This window comes from Pan paniscus, chromosome 13, assembly GCF_029289425.2.
Source record: "Pan paniscus chromosome 13, NHGRI_mPanPan1-v2.0_pri, whole genome shotgun sequence".
In the NCBI taxonomy this organism is placed as follows: domain Eukaryota; kingdom Metazoa; phylum Chordata; class Mammalia; order Primates; family Hominidae; genus Pan; species Pan paniscus.
The window spans coordinates 105,926,427-105,949,626 of record NC_073262.2 but is presented as its reverse complement, the minus strand read 5'-3'; the positions used below and the strand labels follow the sequence as shown (position 1 = coordinate 105,949,626).

General features: G+C 41.4%; 1 protein-coding gene across 49 annotated transcripts in view; it reads right to left on the bottom strand.

Annotated features, from left to right (window-relative positions):
• Nucleotides 1-18,534, bottom strand: part of ABI2 (abl interactor 2) — a 104,421-nt gene extending 85,887 nt beyond the window's left edge. For 15 of the 49 annotated variants that reach the window (XM_008974220.5, XM_034954854.3, XM_055108995.2 and 12 more), the window contains exon 1: nucleotides 15,158-15,524. In XM_008974220.5, the coding sequence (XP_008972468.1) occupies nucleotides 15,158-15,274 (117 nt within the window). In that variant the 5' untranslated portion in view covers nucleotides 15,275-15,524. Of the gene's footprint in view, nucleotides 1-15,157 lie in introns of all 49 variants that reach the window. The other 34 variants (XM_055108997.2, XM_055109000.2, XM_034954851.3 and 31 more) reach the window with 13 other exon arrangements.
• Nucleotides 18,535-23,200: the final 4,666 nt, after the last annotated feature.

Sequence of the window (23,200 nt, the reverse complement as noted above, 5' to 3'; positions counted from 1 at the left end):
CAAACTCCTGGGCTCAAGCAATCCTCCCACCTCAGCCTCCCAAAGTGCTGAGATTAGAGGTGTGAGCCACCACATACACCAAAAAATAGTGTTTTAACTAACTTGGACAAAAACTGTTACTTTTAGAAAGGGAGAAAGGGGACCTGATTAGTGGCCAAAGAGGACATGATTTAATTAACATATTTTTGTCAGAAAAGCCTATATGCAAATAACATCAAATAGTATTAAACCAATCTACTTCTAAAAACATGTTTTTAAACCTCATTAATAACTCTGAAGTGCTGGGCACAGTGGCTCACACTTGTAATCTCAACACTTTGGGAGGCCCAAGCAGGAGGATGTCTTTGAGGTCAGGAGTTGGAGATCACCCTGAGCAACGCCATCTCTATTTCAAAAATAAAGAAATAAATAGTCCTAGAAATTCTATCTTTAATCACTCATTTCAAAAGAAGGAAAAAAAAACCTGGAATATAATGCCTTGTCATTACATGCACATAACATGTTTGTACCACAAACTAACCTGCTAACATTAATTTTTTTTATGTTTTTTGAGACATAGTCTCACTGTCGTCCAGGCTAGAGTGCAGTGCCGCAATCTCAGCTAACTGCAACCTCCGCTTCCCGAGTTCATGCGATTCTCCTGCCTCAACCTCCCGAGTAGCTGGGACTACAGATGCGTGCCACCACATCCCGCTAATTTTTGTATTTTTAGTAGAGACAAGGTTTCACCATGTTGGCCAGGCTGGTCTCAAACTCCTGATCTCACGTGATCCACCTGCCTCAGCCTCCCCAGGTGCTTGCTTTTAGTTTTGGCTGGAGGCTCCACTTCCCAATCTGCAGGCTGTAATCCTCTATAGGAAATAAAGTTCTCCTTTTTCTTCTTCCACAGATCTCATGGTCTTTTGTTAACGGTATAGACTGTATTATTTACACATGAATAAAATTCATAATTATGCATGTTAATGCATTATAAACAAATGCATGAATGATTAAAAAACTAGAAATAATATAAATTTCATGTCAATAAATTTAAACTTCCTTTTCTCTCAAAAACAATGAGATGTGTGTGTGTATAGACATTATATCAAGCCAGGCAATTTAAATTTTTTTGTCAACCTAGCCTGCTCTTCTAGATTCAGAATAAAAGGTTTTGAGAGAGATTAGCCAGGCATGGTGGCGAGCACCTGTAATCCCAGCAGTAGTACTAAGGAGGCTGAGGCAGAAGGAGTGCCTGAGACCAGGAGGCAGAGGCTTCAGTGAGCTGAGATCACGCCACTGCACTCCAGCCTGGATGACAGAGTGAAATCTTGTCTCAAAAATAAATAAATAAATAAATAAATAAAAGGTTTTGAGGGAGACATGGAATCACTATTTAAGCACTATCTGCTGGCAGAAGACTTGTGGTACTACATATTGAAAGATGCTGGCATCCCTTGTTGGCTTCCCCTATTCAACTTTGTTTCGTAGGTTCCTAACAACCTATCTCCTTGCCTTTATTAAAAGCCTTCAACACATAAGTGGGTAAGGCCACATAACAGCAAGAAAAACAAAAAAACAGTCCCATATTATATGCAGTTCAACTCCATTAATTCAAAATTTACAACAAAGATTCTTCATAGAAATCAAAATGGTAACAGAACTAGACTTGGTCCATGAGTTACTTACCACTGACCTCACAGAATGGAAAGATGCTCAATAATTATTTTTGAACGACCAGGAAGGAAAAAAACATATAATAAAATAAATGGTGTGAGTCAAAAGTTCATTTTACTCAACAAAAATTTACTGAACACTAAGAAATGAGGACATAACAGGCAAAAAAAAAAATGAACATAATTCCTCTCTTCACAGAATTTTAGTTTAGCAGAGTCAGAGGTAAACTTGAGTTGTCTCATCTAATTTGTTATAATAGGAATATCTTCCCAGGAAGCTGTAGATCAGTTCAGACATTTGATGAGCTTCCACTATTGAGTAAGTCCTGTACTAAGTAACTGTAAATAAACTGCTTAACCCTAAAGCACCAACCACATGTGGAATATTAGTGTCAATTCTGTTGGCCATATCTACATTAAATATTCTGGACAAATAAAAAGTATTTGCCAACTTTCATTTTCCAGAGCATAAATCTATCAACTCTTCAAATTTGCAAAACTAATTTCTTTTTTTTTTTGAGATGGAGTCTCGCTCTGTTGCCCAGGCTGGAGTGCAGTGGTGCAATCTAGGCTCACTGTAACCTCTGCCACCCGGGTTCAAGCAACTCTCGTGCCTCAGTCTCCCGAGGCACTACTGGTGCACACCAACAAGCCCGGAGAAATTTTTTTGTTTTTAGTAGAGATGGGGTTTCGCCATCTTGGCCAAGCTGGTCTCAAACTCCTGAGCTCAGGAAGTCCGCCTGCCTCAGCCTCCCAAAGTGCTAGGATTATAGGAGTGAGCCACTGAGCCTGGCCCAAAACTAATTTATTTCACTGCCCTCCGACATTTTCTAATGCTTACTAGAAAAGATCTAATTCGCTCATTTAGCGAATATTTACGGAGTGCCTATTTTGTGCCAGGCACTGTTCCAGGTACTGGAAATGAGTAAGAGACAAAAATCTCTGCCCTCACATACCAGGGAGGGAAAACACACAAATAAATAAGAAACACTGTATGTTAAGAGAAAATATGTAGGCATAAAAAAAGCATGGAAAGATAAGTATAAGCAAAGGGAGAGTGAGCAAGGGGCAGGAGTATGTTATAATTTTACACAGAGTAGCCAGGAAGGGGTCATCAAGAACGTGATGTATCAGCAAAAGCTTGAAGGAAGTAAAAGAACCAATCATGCAACTATCTTGGAGTAGAGTACTCCTGGCAGAGGGCATAACAAATACAAAGCAAAAAGGCCCTGAGGCAGAAGTATGCCTGGTATGTTCAAGAAAAGGATGCCAAAGTGGCTGAAGTTGAGTGAACAAAGAAGGGTACAGGAGTGTAACAGGAGATGATGTCAAGGCTAGATGCTGATTGTTTGTGGCTTGCAGGCAATATTGTTTTGGTTCAGTTTGCTTTGGGGTTTTTTTTCCAGCTTTGCTGAGGTATAACTGACAAAAACTGTATATATTTAAAGTGTACAACATGATGACATGATACACACATAAACTGTAAAATGGTTATCACAATCAAGATAATCATTTCTTGATTATCTTTGGTGGGAGCGGGGAGTGGGCAACACTTAAAATCTACTCTCAGCCAGGCAAATGGTAGCTCACACCTGTAATCCCAGCACTTTGGGAGGCCAAGGTGGGTGGATGGGTAGAGCCCAGGAGTTCGAGACCAGCCTGGGCAACAGGGCGAAACCCCATCACTACAAAAATTAGCCATGTGTGGTGGTACACACATGTAGTCCCAGCTATTCGGAAGGCTAAGGTGGGAGCATCACTTGAGCCTGGGGAGGTGAGGCTGCAGTGAGCCGTGATCATGCCACTGTACTCCAGCCTGGGTAACAGAACAAGACGCTGTCTCAAAAAAAAAAAAAAAATCTACTGACTTAGTAAATTTCAAGTATACAATATTATTAACTATAGTTACTACACAGTACATTAAACCCCCAAAACACATTCATCCTATAACTACAAGTTTGTGCCCTGTGACTAACATCTCCCCATTTCTCCCCACCTCCCAACGGCCCTTGGCCGATAATAGAAGCAGATTCTATTATCTGCTTCATTCTATGGGTTCAACTTTTTAGATTCCTCATATAAGTGAAATCATACGGTATTTGTCTTTCTGTGCCTGGCTTATTTCACTTACCTAATGTTCTCCAGGTTCATCCATGTTGTCACAAATAGCAGGGTTTCCTTCTTTTTATGGCTGAATAATATTCTATTACATATGCAGTTGACCCTTTAACTGTGTGGGTCCAATATACAGATTATTTTCAAACAAATACAGTATTCATCCACATATACAGATGGGACAGATGACTTTTCATATACACACGTTCCACAAGGGTGACTGCAGGATTTGAGTATATGCAGATTTGGGTATACTTGGGGGTCCTAGAACCAATGCCCCATGTAGACTGAGGGAGAACTGTGCATACAGTACACATTTTCTTCATCCATTCATCCACTGACACTTAGGTTGTTTCCATATCTTAGCTACCATGAATAATGCTGAAATGAACATGGGTGTGCAGATGTCTCTTTGAGATAATGATTTCATTCCCTAGGGATATATACCCAGAAGCGGGATTGTATGTTTGTCCTATTTTTAATTTTAGGGAGAACTGGGTTTTCTTTTTTTCTTTTTTTTTTTGAGACGGAGTCTTGCTCTGTTGCCCAGGCTGGAGTGCAGTGGCGCGATCTCGGCTCACTGCAACCTCTGCCTCCCGGGTTCAAGCAATTCTCCTGCTTCAGCCTCTGGAGTAGCTAGGACTGCAGACACCCGCCAACCACGCCCAGCTAATTTTTTTATTTTTAGGAGAGACAGGGTTTCACCATATTGGCCAGGCTGGTCTTCAACTCCCGACCTCAGGTAATCTGCCTGCCTCGGCCTCCCAAAGTGCTGGGATTACAGGCATGAGCCACCACACCCGGCCGGAACCAGTTTTTCATAATGGCTGTTCCAATTTACATTCTCACTGCACACAAGGATTCTCTTTTCTCCACCTGCTTGCCAACACTTATCTCTCTTTTGATAGCCACCCTAACAAGTGTGAGGTGACAGCTCCTTTTTGTTTTGACTTGCATTTCCCTAATGATTAGTGATGTTGAGCACATTTTCACATACCTGTTGGACACCTGTGTGTCTTCTTTGAAAAAATGTCTACTTAGGTCTTTTTAAAATCTGGTTATTTGGTTTTTTGCTATTAAGTTGTATGAATCCTTTATATATATATACACACACATACACATACACACACACACAGATATAAACCCCTTATCAGATAGATGTATGGTTTGCACATTTTCTCCCATTCCATAAATTGCCTTTTCATTTTGTGTCCTTTGCTGTGCAGAAGCCTTTTAGTTTGATGTAGTCACTCTCATCTTTTCTTGCTTTTGTTGCCTGTGCTTTTGGTGTCATATTTATAAAAACCATTGTCAAGACCAGAATCAAGGAGCTTTTCCCCTGTTTTCTTCTAGGAGTGTATCAGTCCATTCTTATGATCGTATGAAGAAATACCTGAGGCTGGGTAATTTATAAAGAAAAGAGGTTTAATCGGCTCTTGGTTCTGCAGGCTTTACACAAAGCACAGTGCTGGCATGTACTTCTGGTGAGGTGTAATCATGGCAGAAGTGGAGCCAGCATGTCACATGGTGGGGGGGCTCCCAGACTAATTTTAAACAACCAGTTCTCACGTGAACCAAGCAAGAACTCACTTATCACTAAAGGGATGGTGCTACATCATTCATGAGGGATCTGCCCCCATAATCCAATTATCTCCCACCAAGACCCACCTCCAACACTGGGAATCACATTTCAACAAGAGATTTGAAGGGAACAAACATCTGACCCATACCAAAGAGTTTTATAATTTCAGATCTTACATTTAAGTCTTTAATCCATTTCTAGCTAATTTGTATGTGTGATATAACAATCAAATTTCATTCTTTTGCATGTGGATATAGTTTTCCCAATACCATTTACTGAATTATCCTTTCCCCATTGTGTACCTGGTGCCTTTATCAAAGCTTAGTTGACTGCACAGATGTGGGTACATTTCCGGGCTCCATTCTGTTCCATTAGTCTACATGTCTTTTATGCCAGTAACACACTGTTTTGATTACTATAGCTTTTTTTGAGACAGAGTCTCGCTCTGTTGCCCAGGATGGAGTGCAGTGGCATGATCTCAGCTCACTGCAACCTCCACTTCCTGGGTTCAAGTGATTCTCCCAACTCAGCCTCCTGAGTAGCTGGGACTACAGGCGTGTGCCACCATGCCCAGCTAATTTTTGTATTTTTAGTAGAGATGAGGTTTCTCCACGCTGGCCAGGCTGGTCTTGAACTCCTGACCTCAGGTGATCTGGCTGCCTCGGCCTCCCAAAGTGCTGGGATAACAAGCATGAACCACCATGCCAGGCCTATAGCTTTGTAATACAGTTTGAAATCAGGAAGTATGATACCTCCAACTTTGTTCTTATTCAAAACTGCTTTGGCTATTCAAAGTATTTTGTGGTTTCCTATGAATTTTAGGGTTTTTCTATTTTTGTGAAAAATACCATTGGAATACTGATAGAGATTGCATTAAATCTGTAGATGGCTTTGTGTAGTATGGACATGTTAACAATATCACATCTACCAATTCATGAGCACGGGATATCTTCCCATTTATTTGCATGTTCTTCAATTACTTTCATAAATGTCTTATAGTTTTTAGTGTACAGATCTTTCACCTCCTTGATTACATTTATTCCTAAGTATTCTATTCTTTCTGCTGCTATTATAAATGGAAATGTTTTCTTAATTTTTCAGATCGTTTGTAGTTAATATGTAGAAACACAACAGATTTTTGTATGTTGATCTTGTCTCCTACAACTTTACTAAATTCGTTAATTAATTCTAACAGTCTTTTGGTGGAGTCTTTAGGGTTTTGTGTACATAAGGAATCATGTCATTTGCAAACAGAGACAATTTAACTTCTTCCAATTTTGATGCCTTTTGTTTATTTTTCTTTCCTAACTGGCTGGCTAGGACTTCTAGTACTTTGCAGTACTTGATTAAATAGAACTAGTGACACTGGGCACCAATGTCTTATTCCTGATCTTAGAGGAAAAGGTTTCAACTTTTCATGGTTGAGTATGATGTTAGTTGTAGGCTTGTCATATATGGCCTTTGAGACATCACTAACAACAGAATAGCTAAAATTTTAAAACCTGACAAAACCAAATGCTGACAAAGATGAAGAACAACTGGATCTTTGCCGGTAGGAACGCAAAACGGTACCATCGTTTTTGGAAAAGAGTTTGGCAATTTGTATAAAACTAAACATACATTTACCATATGGTAATAATCCCACTATTAGATATTTATTGTCAAGGCAAAGAGAAGGCAATGTGATAGACCTGCCCAACTGCTTGTTAGGTTCAGAAAGCCTACCATTTACATGGAGGGCAGAAGGAATAGTAGTAAAAGATACAGCCCTTGTGCAAAGCAATACTAAAACAAAAGGAGCCAGGTGACTACAACATAGATATGACACTCTGTTGCGGAGGAGCCAATGCCATGCTGCAACTAAAGTCTTACAGCCTGCAGCTACTACCTAAAAGGGTACAACAGAGAGCCTCATCTCATGGGAACTAGGAGGTGATGAGGCACTGTTATCACGTACAGCCTCCTTGGCAGATGAAGAGATTGAGAAAGGGCTTCACATAAGGTCCTCGCAAACTTCCATAATCTTATATTCCAAGAGGATCACAAAGTGCTCGGCCAAGATTCAGATCAGATGCAGTTCAAGCACTGGCCTATGCAGCCTATGTGGATACATCCACTGTCACCAGGGTACAATAGTTGATCTGTTCCCTTAAATTTACCCAAAAGAGTGAAGACTTAGGTTGCACCAACGCCTGTATACAAATGTTTACAGCCATATTCACCACTGCCTAAAACTAGAAACAATCCAGAAATCCATCAGTTGGTGAATGGATGAACAAATTATGATTCTTTCATACTCTAGAATATTACTCAGTAATAAGAAGGAACAAAGTACTGACAAAACACAATAACACTGATGATTTTCAAATGTATTAGGACTTCTAGTACCAAGAAGTCAAACGCAAAAGGCTATATACTACATAATGCCCTTTATATGGCATTCTGGAAAAGGCAAAAACTAGAGGGACAGAAAATATATCAGTGTTTACCAAAGGCTAGTAGTGGAGGGACAGGACTGACTACAGAGGGTAAAAGGAAAATTTTACATTGTGGTGGTTACATGACTATGTAAGTTTATTGTAATTCATAAACCTTTACACCTAAAAAGGGTGACTTGTACCATATATGTATTAAACCTCAATAAACCTGACTTTAAAAATCAAATGAGAAAAAATTCATGTTGTAAATGATTCAAAACAAAGCTGTTACATCATCCAAATTTTCTACAAAGTATATTACTTGTTTAAGAAGAAAAAAGCAAAACTATGTTCCTTGCATGAATTATGCAAATATGAAAAGTACTGCAAAACTTTACAGAACATAAATGTCACCAAAAAATCAAATAGGAAAAAACTTGCAAGGTAAATTTACATGTAATTATATCCTACTTATAAAATAATTCAAGGCCAGGCATGGTGGCTGACAGGTGTAATCCCAGCACTTTGGGAAGCCAAGGCAGGAGAATTGCTTGAGCCCAGGTGTTCCAAGACCAGCCTGAGCAACATAGTGAGATCCCATTTCTAACAACAACAACAAAAAAATTTAGCTGGGCATGGTGGCACAAGCCTGTGGTCCCAGCTACTTTGGGAGCTGAAGTGTGAAGACTGTTTGAGCTTGGGAGTGCAAGCTGCAGTGACCCATAATCGTGCTACTACACTCCAGCCTGAGTGACAAGAGTGAGACCCTGTCTCAAAAAATAAAATAAAATAAAATAAAATAAAATAAAATAAAGTAATAAAATAAAAATAATTCAGGGCATAGGCTCTTGCATATTCAAGTCTGTATTTCTTACATTCAGCAACTATTTAATGAGTGGCTACTATATGGAGAACATCCTACGGCTAATGGGAAAATATAGAAATTTTTAAGAAATGACTCCATCTTCTAGGAGCTTCGTATCTGGAAGGAAACACAAAGTAAATGAAAAATCCAAAATAGAATGTGTTGCCCTACATGCTACCTCATGAATCCAATCTACTAACCAATCCCATAAAAATTCAACCATAAGCTATCAAAAGTCTACGACTAGGCCAGGCACGGTGGCTTACACTGTAATCCCAGCACTTTGGGAGGCCGAGGCGGGCGGATCACCTAAGGTCAGGATCTCGAGACCAGCCTGGCCAATACGGTGAAACCCCGTCTCTACTAAAAATACAAAAATTAGCCAGGCGTGGTGGCGTGCACCTGTAATCCCAGCTACTCGGGAAGCTGAGACAGGAGAATTGCTTGAACCCAGGAGGTAGAGGTTGCAGTAAGCTGAGATCGCACCACTGTACTCCAACCTGGGCGACAGAGACTCTGTCTCAAAAAAAAAAAAAATCTACACCTAGCCTAATGTAACTTTCAGAATATTCACAAGGTAGAGTCAAATGGTGTCTAGATCGGCTTTGTCTTCTCTATTGTTTTTTTCCCAGAATCTCTGGACAGTGAGTAGGGTGCTGCAAAATGGATTTGGGGTGGGTGTAAGCAAATCACAGCATATTCATCCACCAAATATATTTCATCCACCAAAAGATTACCTTACACACCCTGAAACTGCATACTATTAAATTCCCTGCATTTTAAAAGAAAAAGTAACACCAAAAGCACCTCATGCTCAAAAATATCTCTACTACATATTTTACACATAAGTAAACCAATTTGGTTTATATATTATTCTCTGGGTGAGAAAAGATGACTCTAAATAAAGTAAACCTATCATACATTCTCACATTACCCATACCAAGGTAAGAAGAAAAAGTAAATGAGGCTGGGCACGATGGCTCACACCTGTAATCCCAGCACTGTGGAAGGCCAAGGCGGGTGGATCACTTGAGGTCAGGAATTCGAGACCAGCCTGGCCAACATGGAGAAACCCTGTCTTTACTAAAAATACAAAAATTAGCTGGGTATGCTGACACATGCCTGTAGTCCCAGCTACTCAGGAGGCTGAAGCAGGAGAATTGCTTGAACCCAGGAGCCGGAGGTTGTAGTGAGCGAAGATCACGCCACTGCACTCTAACCTGGGCAAAGGAGTGAGACTCCATCTCAAAAAAAAAAGAAAAAAGAAAAAAGAAATGAACAGTTTATTAATTAATTATTTTGGTAAAGAGCAATTTTGAACCAGGAAGCTCTTCAAGGAAGGGCGAAATGAGGTGAGACTGGATTTCCTGGATCAATAACGGAAATTATGAGGTCACTTAAGTTCCTTGGACAAGAAGGTGTAGGAAGTGTACAAATGACAAAATGTTTAAAAGAGCAAGGGGCTCAAATATAAATTAGCCTGTTTTTGCAATCCTGTCAAAGGTCTTGAAGATGACTGATTTGTCACTGAAAATCTATTCACCAAATGTCTCTGCTGAGAGTTAGGGACTAATTTCTTGAGGAATGGTAAGCCTTGATCAATTTCAAATGAGTTGAGTCATCTTAATCTATGGGGAATTCAGTCTCCCAAATTCTACTCAGTCTCCTTACTCTCAACTGACCTCTTTCTCCTTCATTCTAGGTATTCTAAGATTCTCCCATTTGCAAGAACATACAGAACTCAACCTATAAATATAACCAACCTCCTCCCAATATACTATATGACATCCATTTAAAAAAAAGTCAAGCCCAGCATCCTTAAAAGGTTCTTTTAAAGGTATAGAATATAGAACATAAACCCATTTCTACAAAAATATTGATATATAGTTGTGCATACAAAAAATATTTAAAAGTATGAGTACCAGATATATATTCAAGATGATCGGGCAATTTTCCATTTCTTTCATAATACCTACTTGTATTCTCCAATAATTTTTCAACAATGAGCATGTATTCTAATGATTTTTATTAAATAAAAATTTTAAATCTTTGTATCATTTTGGTAATTACTTTTGATGAAACTGACTGATAATATTCCCTTGTAAACCTCTCATGAAGTTTTTAGTGAACTCTGGGAGTATCCACATTGATTAAGAGAAGAAAAGGAAAGCTACTAATATGTCTCCTATTGTTCAAAAATATTTCAGGTAAAAATTTAAGGTAAGTTCTTAATTTCTTCTCTTTTGAATAAATCCATATTATGGGATGATTCTACTCTTAATCCAAACAATAAGATTTTACTATGCATCTATGTGAACCGTCACTCACAAAAATCAGTAACTTTTATCTAACAAAAAGAAAAATGTACATATCAACAAGTTGGCTTTTCAGATTTCAGGAAAGTAACAAATAGGGAGTTATTTCATCTACCAAAACATTAAGACAACTATATTGTAATAAAAATTCTTCTATTTGTAAAAACGTAGATTCCAAGTTAACCAAAACATTTTTAATTCCTGGACACCTTCAAACATATTAGGCATTATGTGTGTAATTTTTGTTTTTTTGAGACAGAGTCTTGCTCTGTCGCCCAGGCTGGAGTGCAATGGCATGATCTTGGCTCACTGCAACCTCCGCTTCCCAGGTTCAAGTGATTCTCCCATCTCAGCCTCCCAAGTAGCTGGGACTACAGGCACACGCCACCATAGCCAGCTAATTTTTGTATTTTTAGTAGAGACGCGGTTTCACCATGTTGGCCAGGATGGTCTGGATCTCCTGATCTCGTGATGTGCCTGCCTCGGCCTCCCAAAGTGCTGGGATTACAGGCGTGGGCCACCGTGCCCGGCCTAGGTGTGTATATTAATAAATGAAGAAAAACGCAGGTCTTACATGTATCTCAAAAAAAAGTCTCTACCAACTACTAAATCCTTTGTATAGGCAAGAAATAAAATTGATCTGATCAATATCAGCAAACTGTAGTTATACCTGTTTATCATATTTTAGAAAAAATATTTTGACTATCCCATTTTCTAGAGGTTAGAATAATGAAACTATCTAAATTTTTATTAAAAATGACTCTTAGGGGGCCAGGCACGGTGGCTCACGCCAGTAATCCTAGCACTTTGGGAGGCCGAGGTGGGTGGGTCATCTGGGGTCAGGAGTTTGAGACTAGCCTGGCCAACATGGCAAAACCCCATCTCTACCAAAAATACAAAAATTAGCTGGGCGTGTTGGCACGTGCCTGTAATCCCAGCTACTCGGGAGGCTGAGGCAGGACAATCACTTGAACCCGGGGGACGAAGGTTGCAGTGAGCTGAGATCATGCCACTGCACTCCAGCCTGGGCGACACAGTGAGACTGTGTCAAAAAAAAAAAAAAAAGAACACTGAGCAAAAACACTTATTACACATGATAAACAGATTTTTTTTCTACTTTATAGGCAAAAATTACATTTCCACACAATAAAATGAGTGTTGGGTTAGTTAACTCGAGCTAGTGGCTAAGACATGATGCTATAATAAGGCTAAATTGGCCAGGTGCGGTGGCTCACGTCTGTAATCCCAACACTTTGGGGAGGCCAAGGCAGGTCGATCATCTGAGGCCAGGAGTTCCAGACCAGCCTGGCCAAAATGGGGAAATCCCGTCTCTACTAAAAATACAAAAATTAGCCAGGCATGGTGGTACACACCTGTAGTCCCAGCTACTTGGAAGGCTGAGGCAGAAGAATCGCTTGAACCCAGGAGGCGGAGGTTGCAGTGAGCAGAGATCGAGATCGCGCCACTACACTCCAGCCTGGGTGACAGAGTGAGACTCTGTCTCAGGAAAAAAAAAAAAAAAGGCTAAATTGACCATTTGATCACTGATCCTGTGAATTAACTTTCATCTACTGCAGGGTCCAGGCAGCATCAAAACCCCTGCTGGTCAACCAAATGTACAGCTGGATCAGCACAAATCCACTGTCACCACGTTCTATTTATCAACTTTCCCAACAAATCATATAAGAGCTATCATCCTGAGAGAGTGTACCAATTATATACCCAAGGCATCCTAAAATAAATGATAATCAAAAAAGAGAAAGTGTAAAATATACTTCAGATGCTAAACTGAAGAAATAAACTATTTTAAAATCTAAGTTCATTTCTATTAAATTAATATTAATCAATATTTATGCTTTAAATTTTAAAATGTCACCACACTAAATTTTGAGTCCCATTGCTAAAACAGAGATTGATAGTAGTAACGTTTTTCTCTTTTCAACTGAAGGAAATGTATAAAATATTTAAAAAGACAACTGCTGATGCCTTTAACCTTTCAGCTTTAATAATCCTTATCCTTTTACCTTTATATAGCAATTATAACTTAAGAGGAACTTGTACCTTCAAATTACAATAAAAAATCATCTTGCAAAAGAGAGAGAAATCTGTTTATTTTTTATTTCTTACTGGTAATAATTGCAATCTACTTTTCCACCCTCAGTTTCTCTTCTGACCTGCAACTCTTTCCCCATAATATGCTGCACAAGGCAATGGAATTACCACTTCATTCCTTTAGGTTTTGCCTCTACTAGAGACTGTGAATTCCCTCAGAACAGCATTGCTTCCTCCAGTCCTCCTTGGTACCAGCAGTGCACTACAGAGTATAAATTAACTACATGGTATTAATTTCCTCCAAGATCAGCCTCTCCTACTAGGTATGTACCATCCACCCCTCACACAGTTCTAGGCCATAAAAGACTTTCAATTTTAGCGAAAAATTGAGCAAGTGAATCTTTTTTTTTTTTTGAGATGTAGTCTCACTCTTATCGCCCAGGCCTGAACCTCTGAATCTTTTCTACCCCACTTGTATCAGCAAAGTACAAGTGGACATTTGTATTTTTTTGTATTAATCTTGCCTACATTCCTTTCCTAGTAGCCATAGTCAACTGCCTCTTTCGAAGGAACAGGTTTATACAGTGGTTCATTCTCAAATACAAATGTTGTCTACAAGATAATAGTATGTCTAATCAAACAAAATCTCACTTCCGCGATCAACAATGTGGCCATTACAAAATTTATGAACCTATAAAATTGTAACACCTGTTTTTTAAAATTTACACTAAGACATGAAAATGCTTTCCTATATAGCTAATGTTAAGAAAGGTGCCTCACGCCTATAATCCCAGCACTTTGGGAGGCCGAGGTGGGTGGATGACTTGAAGTCAGGAGTTCGAGACCAGTCTGGCCAACATGGTGAAACCCCATCTTTACTAAAAATACAAAAATTAGCCGGCTGTGGTAGCGGGCGCCTGTAGTCCCAGCTACTCGGGAAGCTGAAGCACGAGAATTGCTCAAACCTAGGAGGCCGAGGTTTCAGTGAGCCGAGATCGCGCCACTGCACTCCAACCTGGACTACAGAACGAGGTTGTGTCTCAAAAAGAAAAGAAAAAAGAAGGATCCCTGGAGAGATGGAGGTGGGAGCAAGAAAAAAGGAGAAAAAAAAAAAGGACTGTGAAGAAACAGTTTAACATATTGCTTCCATTTCCATCTTTATCCCAAGAGAATTTAAACGGGAAAGAAAAAAAATGGAGGCAGAACCCATAATTCAAAATAACCATAAAAAAAAAGCAAAAGATTTTAGATTTTGCAAACTGTGCATTTTAACCTGCTATCCTTTCAAGTAATTTTTAAAGAAGGATTTTTTAAATCCACAGAATATTTTGCTTCATCCAGGAGCAGCTGGATCTCATACCATCCAGTATCCCCCGCCTCCACACACACGCCGCTACCACTATCAGCCCCTGAGCCAAACGATCCATCACGGTTAAAAAAAAAAAAAAAAATTAAACCAGGAGGTTCATCTTCCCAATTCTCTCTAACAAACAGTCATAGTCTGTCCTCCTCCCACCCCCAGGAAAATTGCCTATTCTAACAGAACTAGGAGGGAGGGGAATCAGCTCATCATCCTTCTCCATAGGGAAAAAAATGGCATTAACTTCCAACAAGAAACTGCTGCTCTTCTACCGTATCCCCTTTAGAACATAAAATATTAAGAAAGGGTTTCTGAAGCATTCACAGGAACAGAAAACTGAAGCCTGAAGCACTTCACTCTGCAGCAAAATAGCCCCTTAAAAATCATCCAGAATTTGGGGGATGGAGGTAACCCGTCAATACCCGCGACACCCCTACCCTAAGGTGGGGAGCAGGATTCCGTCAAACAGAAAATGCCACTCTCCGCCCCCTCCGCCATCCGGAACGCTGACCAGCACGGAGTGCGGGGGCGGCCGAGGGCGGGAGCGGCGAGGAGGCGGGACGCGACACACGCACCACGCCGAGAACTGCTTCACCGCTTTTTTAAAGGTTTTTAAAATGCAGTTTCTCCAGCCGGAGAATTCCCACCCATTCACCAGCCCCAGCCCTCACCCAGCTCCCCACCCCCAACGGGGGCTCCGCTGGGCCGTGTCCCCGAGGCGGCCTCGGCCCCACGCCCCGAGGCGCGCGGCCCCCGGCGCGGGGGTCCCCGACGCGGCCCAGCTGGGGATGCTTCGCACCTGTATGTAGTTGTTCTCGCAGTAATCGGCCACCCGTTCCAGATTTGTGTAGCTGTCGAAGAGGGCCCGGCGGCCCCCCGGGATTTCCTCTTCCAGCAGCATCTGCAGCTCCGCCATCTTCACATCCTCCTCCTCCTCCTCCTCATACAGGTCGCAGAGGGAGCGGCGGCCGCAGCGCCAGGGAAACCCAGGACCGGGAGAGGAGGAGCGGCGGCGACGGCGGCAGTAACTCGGGAGGAGCGAGAAACAGCCCCAGCGCGCGACAGGGGAGGGGGCGACGGGGGCGGGGCGCGAGCCGACGGACTGCGAGGACGGTCACCGCGGCGACGGCCCGCCGGGCGCGCGCACGCGCGCTCCCTTCCCTCCGCCCCCGGGAGCCCGAAAAAGATTCCCACCCTCGCCCGCGCCGCCGGCCCCTCCCCCACTTCCGGCGTCTCCTAGCGACGGCGGGGGTAGGGGCCGGGATGCGCGCGGGAGTTGGTGGCGCAGTTAACCCTTCCGCCGCCCGCCCGCCGTTGGAGCGGCTGGAGAAGCCCCCACCTCCCGGCGCCCTTTGTTAGCCCGGCGGGAACACACCACCCTGCTCGGCTGGCTTCCTGCCGGCTCCCTCCGGGACTCATTTCGGCTCCGTCCCCATGGAGGTCATCGGCCTAGGGAACTTCTCGAGGCTTTTCTCCCTCTGCTGCTGACGGGAGGCCAAAGGAGGGCACAGCCTCCACTCTTGGGACCCTCCTCTGTGAAAGATCACACCTCAACAGGGCAGGAATAAAACTTCCACGCAGCTTTCAATGCCACCTGACTTCATTTTTCTCAAATTTGACCTCATCCTCTTTGTTGCAGTGAATTGCAGTTTCCTAACCCCAGCTTTCCTGCGCCCCTGCCTCTTTGCACTTCCCACTAACGCCGTTCTCCCCTGCCAGGTTAGCCCCTTTCTCTCCTGGTTTGCGGTGCCGTGGGCCTCAGCTTTTTATGTTTGCCATTTCTATGATTCGCTTCCTCACTCACAACCTTTTCTGTCATTTCTCTAATGCTATCAACTTCGCTGTCCTTTTTCCTATTCATGGATTCAGTATTTAAAATTTTGAAAACGATTTTGCTAGTAGTAATTGCCTTCTTCACAGGGCTGTTACATAGATAAAATCAACGTTTATTGTGAAAATACCTTGAAAAAACATTAAGTGCTACAAAAATTCAAGGCAGATAATTTTCCTCTTGCAGAGTTATAATTCTGTTTTTATTCTCCAGATACTGTGTCTTGTTTTCCTAAATCAGACTACCCCACACAATGTAATCTGGAAAAACTAAAACTCCTGACCATTGCTGAGATATGAAGCCATGACCTTTATTTGTGCTGTGGAAAATCAAAGTTGATTCCAGGCAGTACCATCTTAGACTTGTGTAGTTAGAACAAGATCCATTGTTTCAACACTTTTCTTAATCTGGTGATCTCTTGGCCCTCCTACAGTGAATTTTTTTCATTCAGATGATGAGGAAACTTATACTTTCAAAAAAAATCACTTTAGGACGGGCGCGGTGGTTCACGCGTGTAATCCCAGCACTTTGGGAGGCGAGGCGGGCGGATCACGAGGTCAGGAGATCGAGACCATCCTGGCTAACACAGTGAAAACCCGTCTCTACTAAAAATAAAAATAAAAAAATTAGCTGGGCATGGTGACGGGCGCCTGTAGTCCCAGCTACTCGGGAAGCTGAGGCAGAAGAATGGCGTCATCCTGGGAGAAGAGCTTGCAGTGAGCGGAGATCGCGCCACTGCACTCCATCCTGGGCGACAGAGCGAGACTCCGTCTCAAAAAAAAAAAAATCACTTTAATACCATATCATTACAAATTTCTGGAGTAAACCCTAATGTTATATTGGCTTCATGATACATACATTAGCAGAATGTATGAGTTTTCACTGTGGAACCTAAATTAAAGGATATTGAAAATGTTGGTCTAGTCCAACTAGTTTTATTCTTAAGCACTTTAACCATCTTCTGTAGTAGTGGTTCTCAAACTTCAGTGTGAGGAGCTTGTTAAAAATGAAAGCTGCAGGGTCACACACACTAAGATTCATTAGTTTGAGAGCATGAGTGATGGAAATGAGTAGTTATTTAAATGACACATCAACTTGCTTCAGTGAATATGACATATGAATAATCAAGTGAATAAAACAAATGTTAGATGAAGCAAACTTTTCTTTCAGACTAAACTTCAATAGATCAAAAAATAATGTTGAAGAAGCTCATCAGGTGAGTTAAATGGTAGACAGACTCTTCCCCCATCATTACTTATTCCCACCCAGCATTTTTTCAACTACGGCTTAGCAATTAGCCTAATAAACAAATTTCCCTCTGGGATGTTTCGTCATTCTAGAAATTACCTAGAAAAGATTCTAGTATTTTCTCTAATTAGTGACAATCTCTTTGGACCTAGTTTCCTTATCAAGAAATCAAAGGGTGAGGCCGGGCACGGTGGCTCTCGCCTGTAATTCCAGCACTTTGGGAGGCCGACACAGGTGGATCAGCTGAGGTCAGGAGTTCGAGACCAGCCTGGCCAACATGGTGAAACCCCGTCTCTACTAAAAATACAAAAATTAGCTGGGTGTGGAAGCGGGTGCCTGTAATCCCAGCTACTCAGAAGGCTGAGGCTGGAGAATCGCTTGAACCAGGGTGGCGTAGGTTGCAGTGAGCCGAGATCGCGCCACTGCACTCCAACCTGGCCGACAGAGGGAGGCTCTGTCTCGAAAAAGAAAGAGAAATCAAAGGGTGAAACTCAGGTCAGGAATTCTGAAACTTGAGTGTGGTTTGGAATCACCTGGAGGGCTTTCTAAACCAGATTGCTGGACCACACCTCCAGAGTTCTTTATTCAGTTGGTCCGGCCCAATTTATTAATGTAGGTTTAACAAGTTCCCAGGTGATGCCTATGAAACGGCCCTTCTGGCTCAAAAAGTCTATGATTCCAATTTCTGGCAGCTGGGAAACTCCATCTAGAGAGGTGCTTTGTACACAGCAGAATCTGAGATGCAAGGACATAAACAAAACACTTTGCTGCCACCAAGATTGATTAAGCAAAAAAGGATAACTACAAAATCTGTAAAAGAGTATATAGTTATTAGGTTCAAGGATGAGATTGTGTACCTCATGAAAATCTTCCACTACTTCTCCAAAATTGTTTAAGCTGATGAAGGTAATTGAAATCTGTTCAATTTTACAATTTTTCAGATGAACTGATATGATAAAAGTGCATTTTCAAGCCCTTAGAGAGTTACAATTATAATAGTAGTACACACTTCACATGAACTTCTTATAAACGTAAATAAGCAAACTCACTGCTCTAAGAAGCCATATTTAAGAGCTTTAGTACAAGAAGATTTTCAAAATTATACAAATCTAATATACCCATGTATGAGGTTGTGAAGTTGTAACCCATCTTAAAAAAAATCTTTCTTAAATTTATTCCAGTGTTTTAAAAATTATTAGCCCCTTCTAAGTCCCATGTAATAGAAGCACATCTTACCTTTAAAAACCATAACTTCTAGCAGGACAGGGTGGCTCGTGCCTGGAGTCCTACCTACTCAGGAGACTGAGACAGGAGGATCACTTCAGCCCTGGAGTTTGAGACCAGTATGGGGCAACATAGACCTTTGTCTCTGAAAAAAAAATTAAAAATGCATAAAAACAATTAATTTTGTATATGATTTAATAGGCATCTCTTTTTTTTTACTTTTTTTTATTTTTTATTTTTAGATGAACATCTCACTCTGTCACCCAGGCTGGAGTGCAGTGGTGCAATCTTGGCTCACTGTAATCTCTGCCCCCCAGGTTCAAGCAATTCTCTTGCCTCAGCCTCCCTAGTAACTGGGACTACAGGCACCCGCCACCACGCCAGGCTAATTTTTGTATTTTTGGTAGAGATGGGGTTCCACCATGTTGGCCAGGCTGATCTTGAACTCCTGACCTCAGGTGATCCGCCCACCTCGGCCTCCCAAAGTGCTAAGATTACAGGTATGAGCCACCACACACATTCAGCCTATCTCCTTTATAAGAACATGTTGCTGCTCATTTCAGGCTAAAAATGGGTCAAACAAATATCAAATTACAATATATAATCGTTATATACTGACTGACCTCCCTCATATCTTGGAAAATTCAAAATGTTCACGTATTCATCAGATAAATTCAGGATGGATGCACTATGGAGAAAAGACCAGGGAAACAATGCTCAAGGCAGACACTAGTTTGAGGATTATGAAATCAATCCAGCTAAGAAATGATGGTGATCTCCAGGGAGAGGAGATGCAAAGAAATGGATGGAGTAATAAATATTTAGTAGGTAAAATCAATAGGGGTTGGTGAATGATTAAATATGGAAGTTAATGCAAGACAGGAGTCAATGTTGGTGGTAAGATTGCTGGCTTGGGCACTTGGGTAGTTGGTGGTGCAATTTACATATAAATTACATAATATTTCACATGCCTGGAAAACCTCCAATTTACATTTATTTTCTGTATGTTTCGATCATTGTTATCAATAACACTGGCATATAGGACACTGTATTAAGCTCTGTGTTGATATTATGCTACTGTAGGTACGTTATTTAATTAAATAAAAGCCTTCAGTAGTATAGCATGTTTTGCCCTCTCAAAAGTCTTTAACAGCTATGGAGGGAGACGGGGCAAAATTAGAGTAATTAACATGTGTTCAATGCCTACTGTGTGTCAGGCATTCATTCTGCATTTCGCATAAATTAATCTTCACAACTAAATGCAAAGTAGGTTTTATGATCCTCATTTCCAGATTCAAAAACCAAGGTTTAGAGAAACAAACTAACCAAATATACTTGGAAATCAGGGAGTTAGCAATTATACCTGGTTTTGGTTTTTTTCATGTTTTTCTTTTCCATTATACCATGCTAAATCACACTTCTACTTTAACTCTGTAAGTGCAGTACTTCAATAATGCACATAAACATTAATAATGCCTATTGAACATCCATTACATAACCTCTTTTAATTAAAAAAAAAAAAAGTTAATTCTGGCCAGGCACAATGGCTCACGCCTGTAATCTCAGTACTTTGGGAGGCTGAGGCGGGAGGGTCACCTGAGTTCGGAAGTTTGAGACCAACCTGACCAATGTGGAGAAACCCTGTCTCTACTAAAAATACAAAATTACCCGGGCATGGTGGCACATGCTTGTAATCCCAGCTAGGGAGGCTGAGGCAGGAGAATCACTTGCATCTGGGAAGTGGAGGTTGCAGTGAGCTGAGATTGCGCCATTGCACTCCAGCCTGGGCAACAAGAGTGAAACTCTGTCTCAAAAAAAAAAAAATTGTTAATTCCTTTCAATAGAACAACTCTTTGATACTTACAGGCATTCACTAAGTATAGGGTTTTTTTTTTTCTTCTCAAAGCTAAACACAACCAATTCTTGTATTCTTCATCAAATATTTCACAGAATTATAGGATGTACAAGTTGGAGGGCATCTTAGAGATTATCTAGGACTTACCCCAACCTTTTACCGATGTGGGAACTTAAACTAAGAAACATTGATTGCCCAAGGATACCTAGTAAGTGTGAAAACCTAAACTCAAAATCAGGAGAAAGGAACAAAATACATTTTAGATACAAACATTATTTTTGAGCTGTTTCATGATATTTTGATGTAAATTCAGTTCTTATCCTTACAAGTAGCTGCCTCCTTCTGGGGTCTTCACCATCTTGTCAAAATCTTTAAAATGCGAACCCCAAATTGAATTCAGTATTCCATATACGAAGCAAAAATGATACCAAACAACAATCCCAATACAGTTTTTTTGGAACTTGACAACATAATTTTAAAGTTCATGTGTAAAAATAAAAACATAAGAGCAGCCAGGACATTTCTGAAAAAGGATAATCCAGAAGAAAACTTGTGGTTCTAATTAATAAAAACACATAAAGTAGCCTGTAATCCCATCACTTTGGGAGGCCAAGGCGGGCGAATCACCTAAGGTCAGGAGTTCCAGATGAGACTGGCCAACATGGCAAAACCCCGTCTCTACTAAAAATACAACAATTAACTAGGTGTGGTGGTGGGCACTTGTAATCCCAGCTACTCAGGAGGCTGAGGCAGAAGAATCACTTGAACCCGGGAGGTGGAGGTTGCAGTGAGCCAAGATTGCACACTGCACTCCAGCCAAGGTAACAGAGCAAGACTCTGTCTAAAAAAAAAAAAAAAAACCATAAAGTAGAGTAAATGAAAGTATCACCAGAGTAGAATAAAAACTAAAAACTTGGCTGGGCGTGGTGGCTCACGCCTGTAATCCCAGCACTTTGGGAGGCTGAGGCAGGTGGATCATGAGGCCAGGAGATCGAGACCATCCTGACTAACATGGTGAAACCCCGTGGTGGTGGGCACCTGTAGTCCCAGCTACTCCAGAGGCTGAGGCAGGAGAATGGTGTGAACCCAGGAGGCGGAGCTTGCAGTGAGCCGAGATTGTGCCACTGCACTCCAGCCTGGGCGACAGAGTGAGACTCCATCTCAAAAAAAAAAAAAAAACACTAAAAACTCCACCCTAGTAAATATAAGAATTAAATATGTGATCAACGTGACATTTCAAATCAAAGGGAAATAAAGAGTACTAGAACAACTAGATAACAGCAAAAAAAAAATGTTAGATTATGATATAAAAATAAATACTGGGCCAGGCACAGTGACTCACACCTGTAATCCCAGCAATTTGGGAGCCCAAGCCAGGTGGATCACTTGAGCTCAAGAGTTTCAGACCAGCCTGGGCAACAGAGTGAGATCCTGTCTCTACACAAAAAAAATAGAAAAATTAGCTGGGCATAGTGGCGCACATCTGTAGTCGCAGCTACTCAGGAGGCTGAGATAGGAGATGGCTTGAGCCTGGGAGGCAGAGGTTGTAGTGAGCTGAGACTGTGCCACTGCACTCCAGCCTGGGCAACACAGCCAGACCCTGTCTCAAAAAATAATAACAAATAAATTCTGACTGAGAGAAGTGGCTCACACCTGTAATCCCAACACTTTGGGAGGCTGAGGCAAGAGAATCACTCGAGCCCAAGAGTCCAAAACCAGCCAACCAGCCTGGACAACAAAGTAAGACCCCTGTCTCTACAAAAAGAAAAAGAAAAAGAAATTAGCCAGGCATGGTGATACACGCCTGTAGTCCCAGCTACTCGGGGAGCTGAGGTGGGAGGATCTCTTGAGCCCAGGAGGTTGAGGCTGCAGTGAGCCATGGTCTGCACCACTGCACTCCAGCCTGGGCGACAGAGCGAGACTCTGTCTCAAAATAATAATAAATAAATGCAACATAAATTCAAGATTTAAAGTTTTAAAAACACTAATAGAGGCTGAGCACAATGGCTCACACCTGTAATCCAAGCACTTTGGGAGGCTGAGGCAGGCAGATCACTTGAGGTCAGGAGTTCAAGACCAGCCTGGCCAACATGGTGAAACCTGTCTCTACCAAAAAAATACAAAAATTAGCCAGGCATGGTGGTGTGCATCTGTAGTCCCAGATACTCGGGAGACTGAGGTGGGAGAATCACTTGAACCGGGGAGGTGGAGGCTGCAGTGAGCCGAGATCATGCCACTACACTCCAGGATGGGTGACAGAATGAAACCCTATCTCAAAAAATGAATACAAATACAAATACAAAAACTAGCCAGGTATGGTGGCACATTCCTGTAAGCCCAGCTACTAGGGTGGCTGAGGCATGATAATTTCTTGAACCCAGGAGGTAGAGGTTGCAGTAAGTTGAGATTTCACCACTGCATTCCAGCCTGGGCAACAGAGCAAGATTCTGTCTCAAAAAAACTAGAAGAAAATAAAGGTAAATATATGACATTGGAAGGGAGAGGACTTTTCTAAATTATATTTTTTAAAAAAGGAAAATAAAAATGTTACACTTTCATATAATTTAAAATAGCACAAATAATTTTAAAAAGACAATCAGGAAAATGTCTGATGTTTATGATGAAGGGTTAATGTTTTTACTATATAAAGAATGCATAAGAAGCTCTTAGAAATCAACAAGACA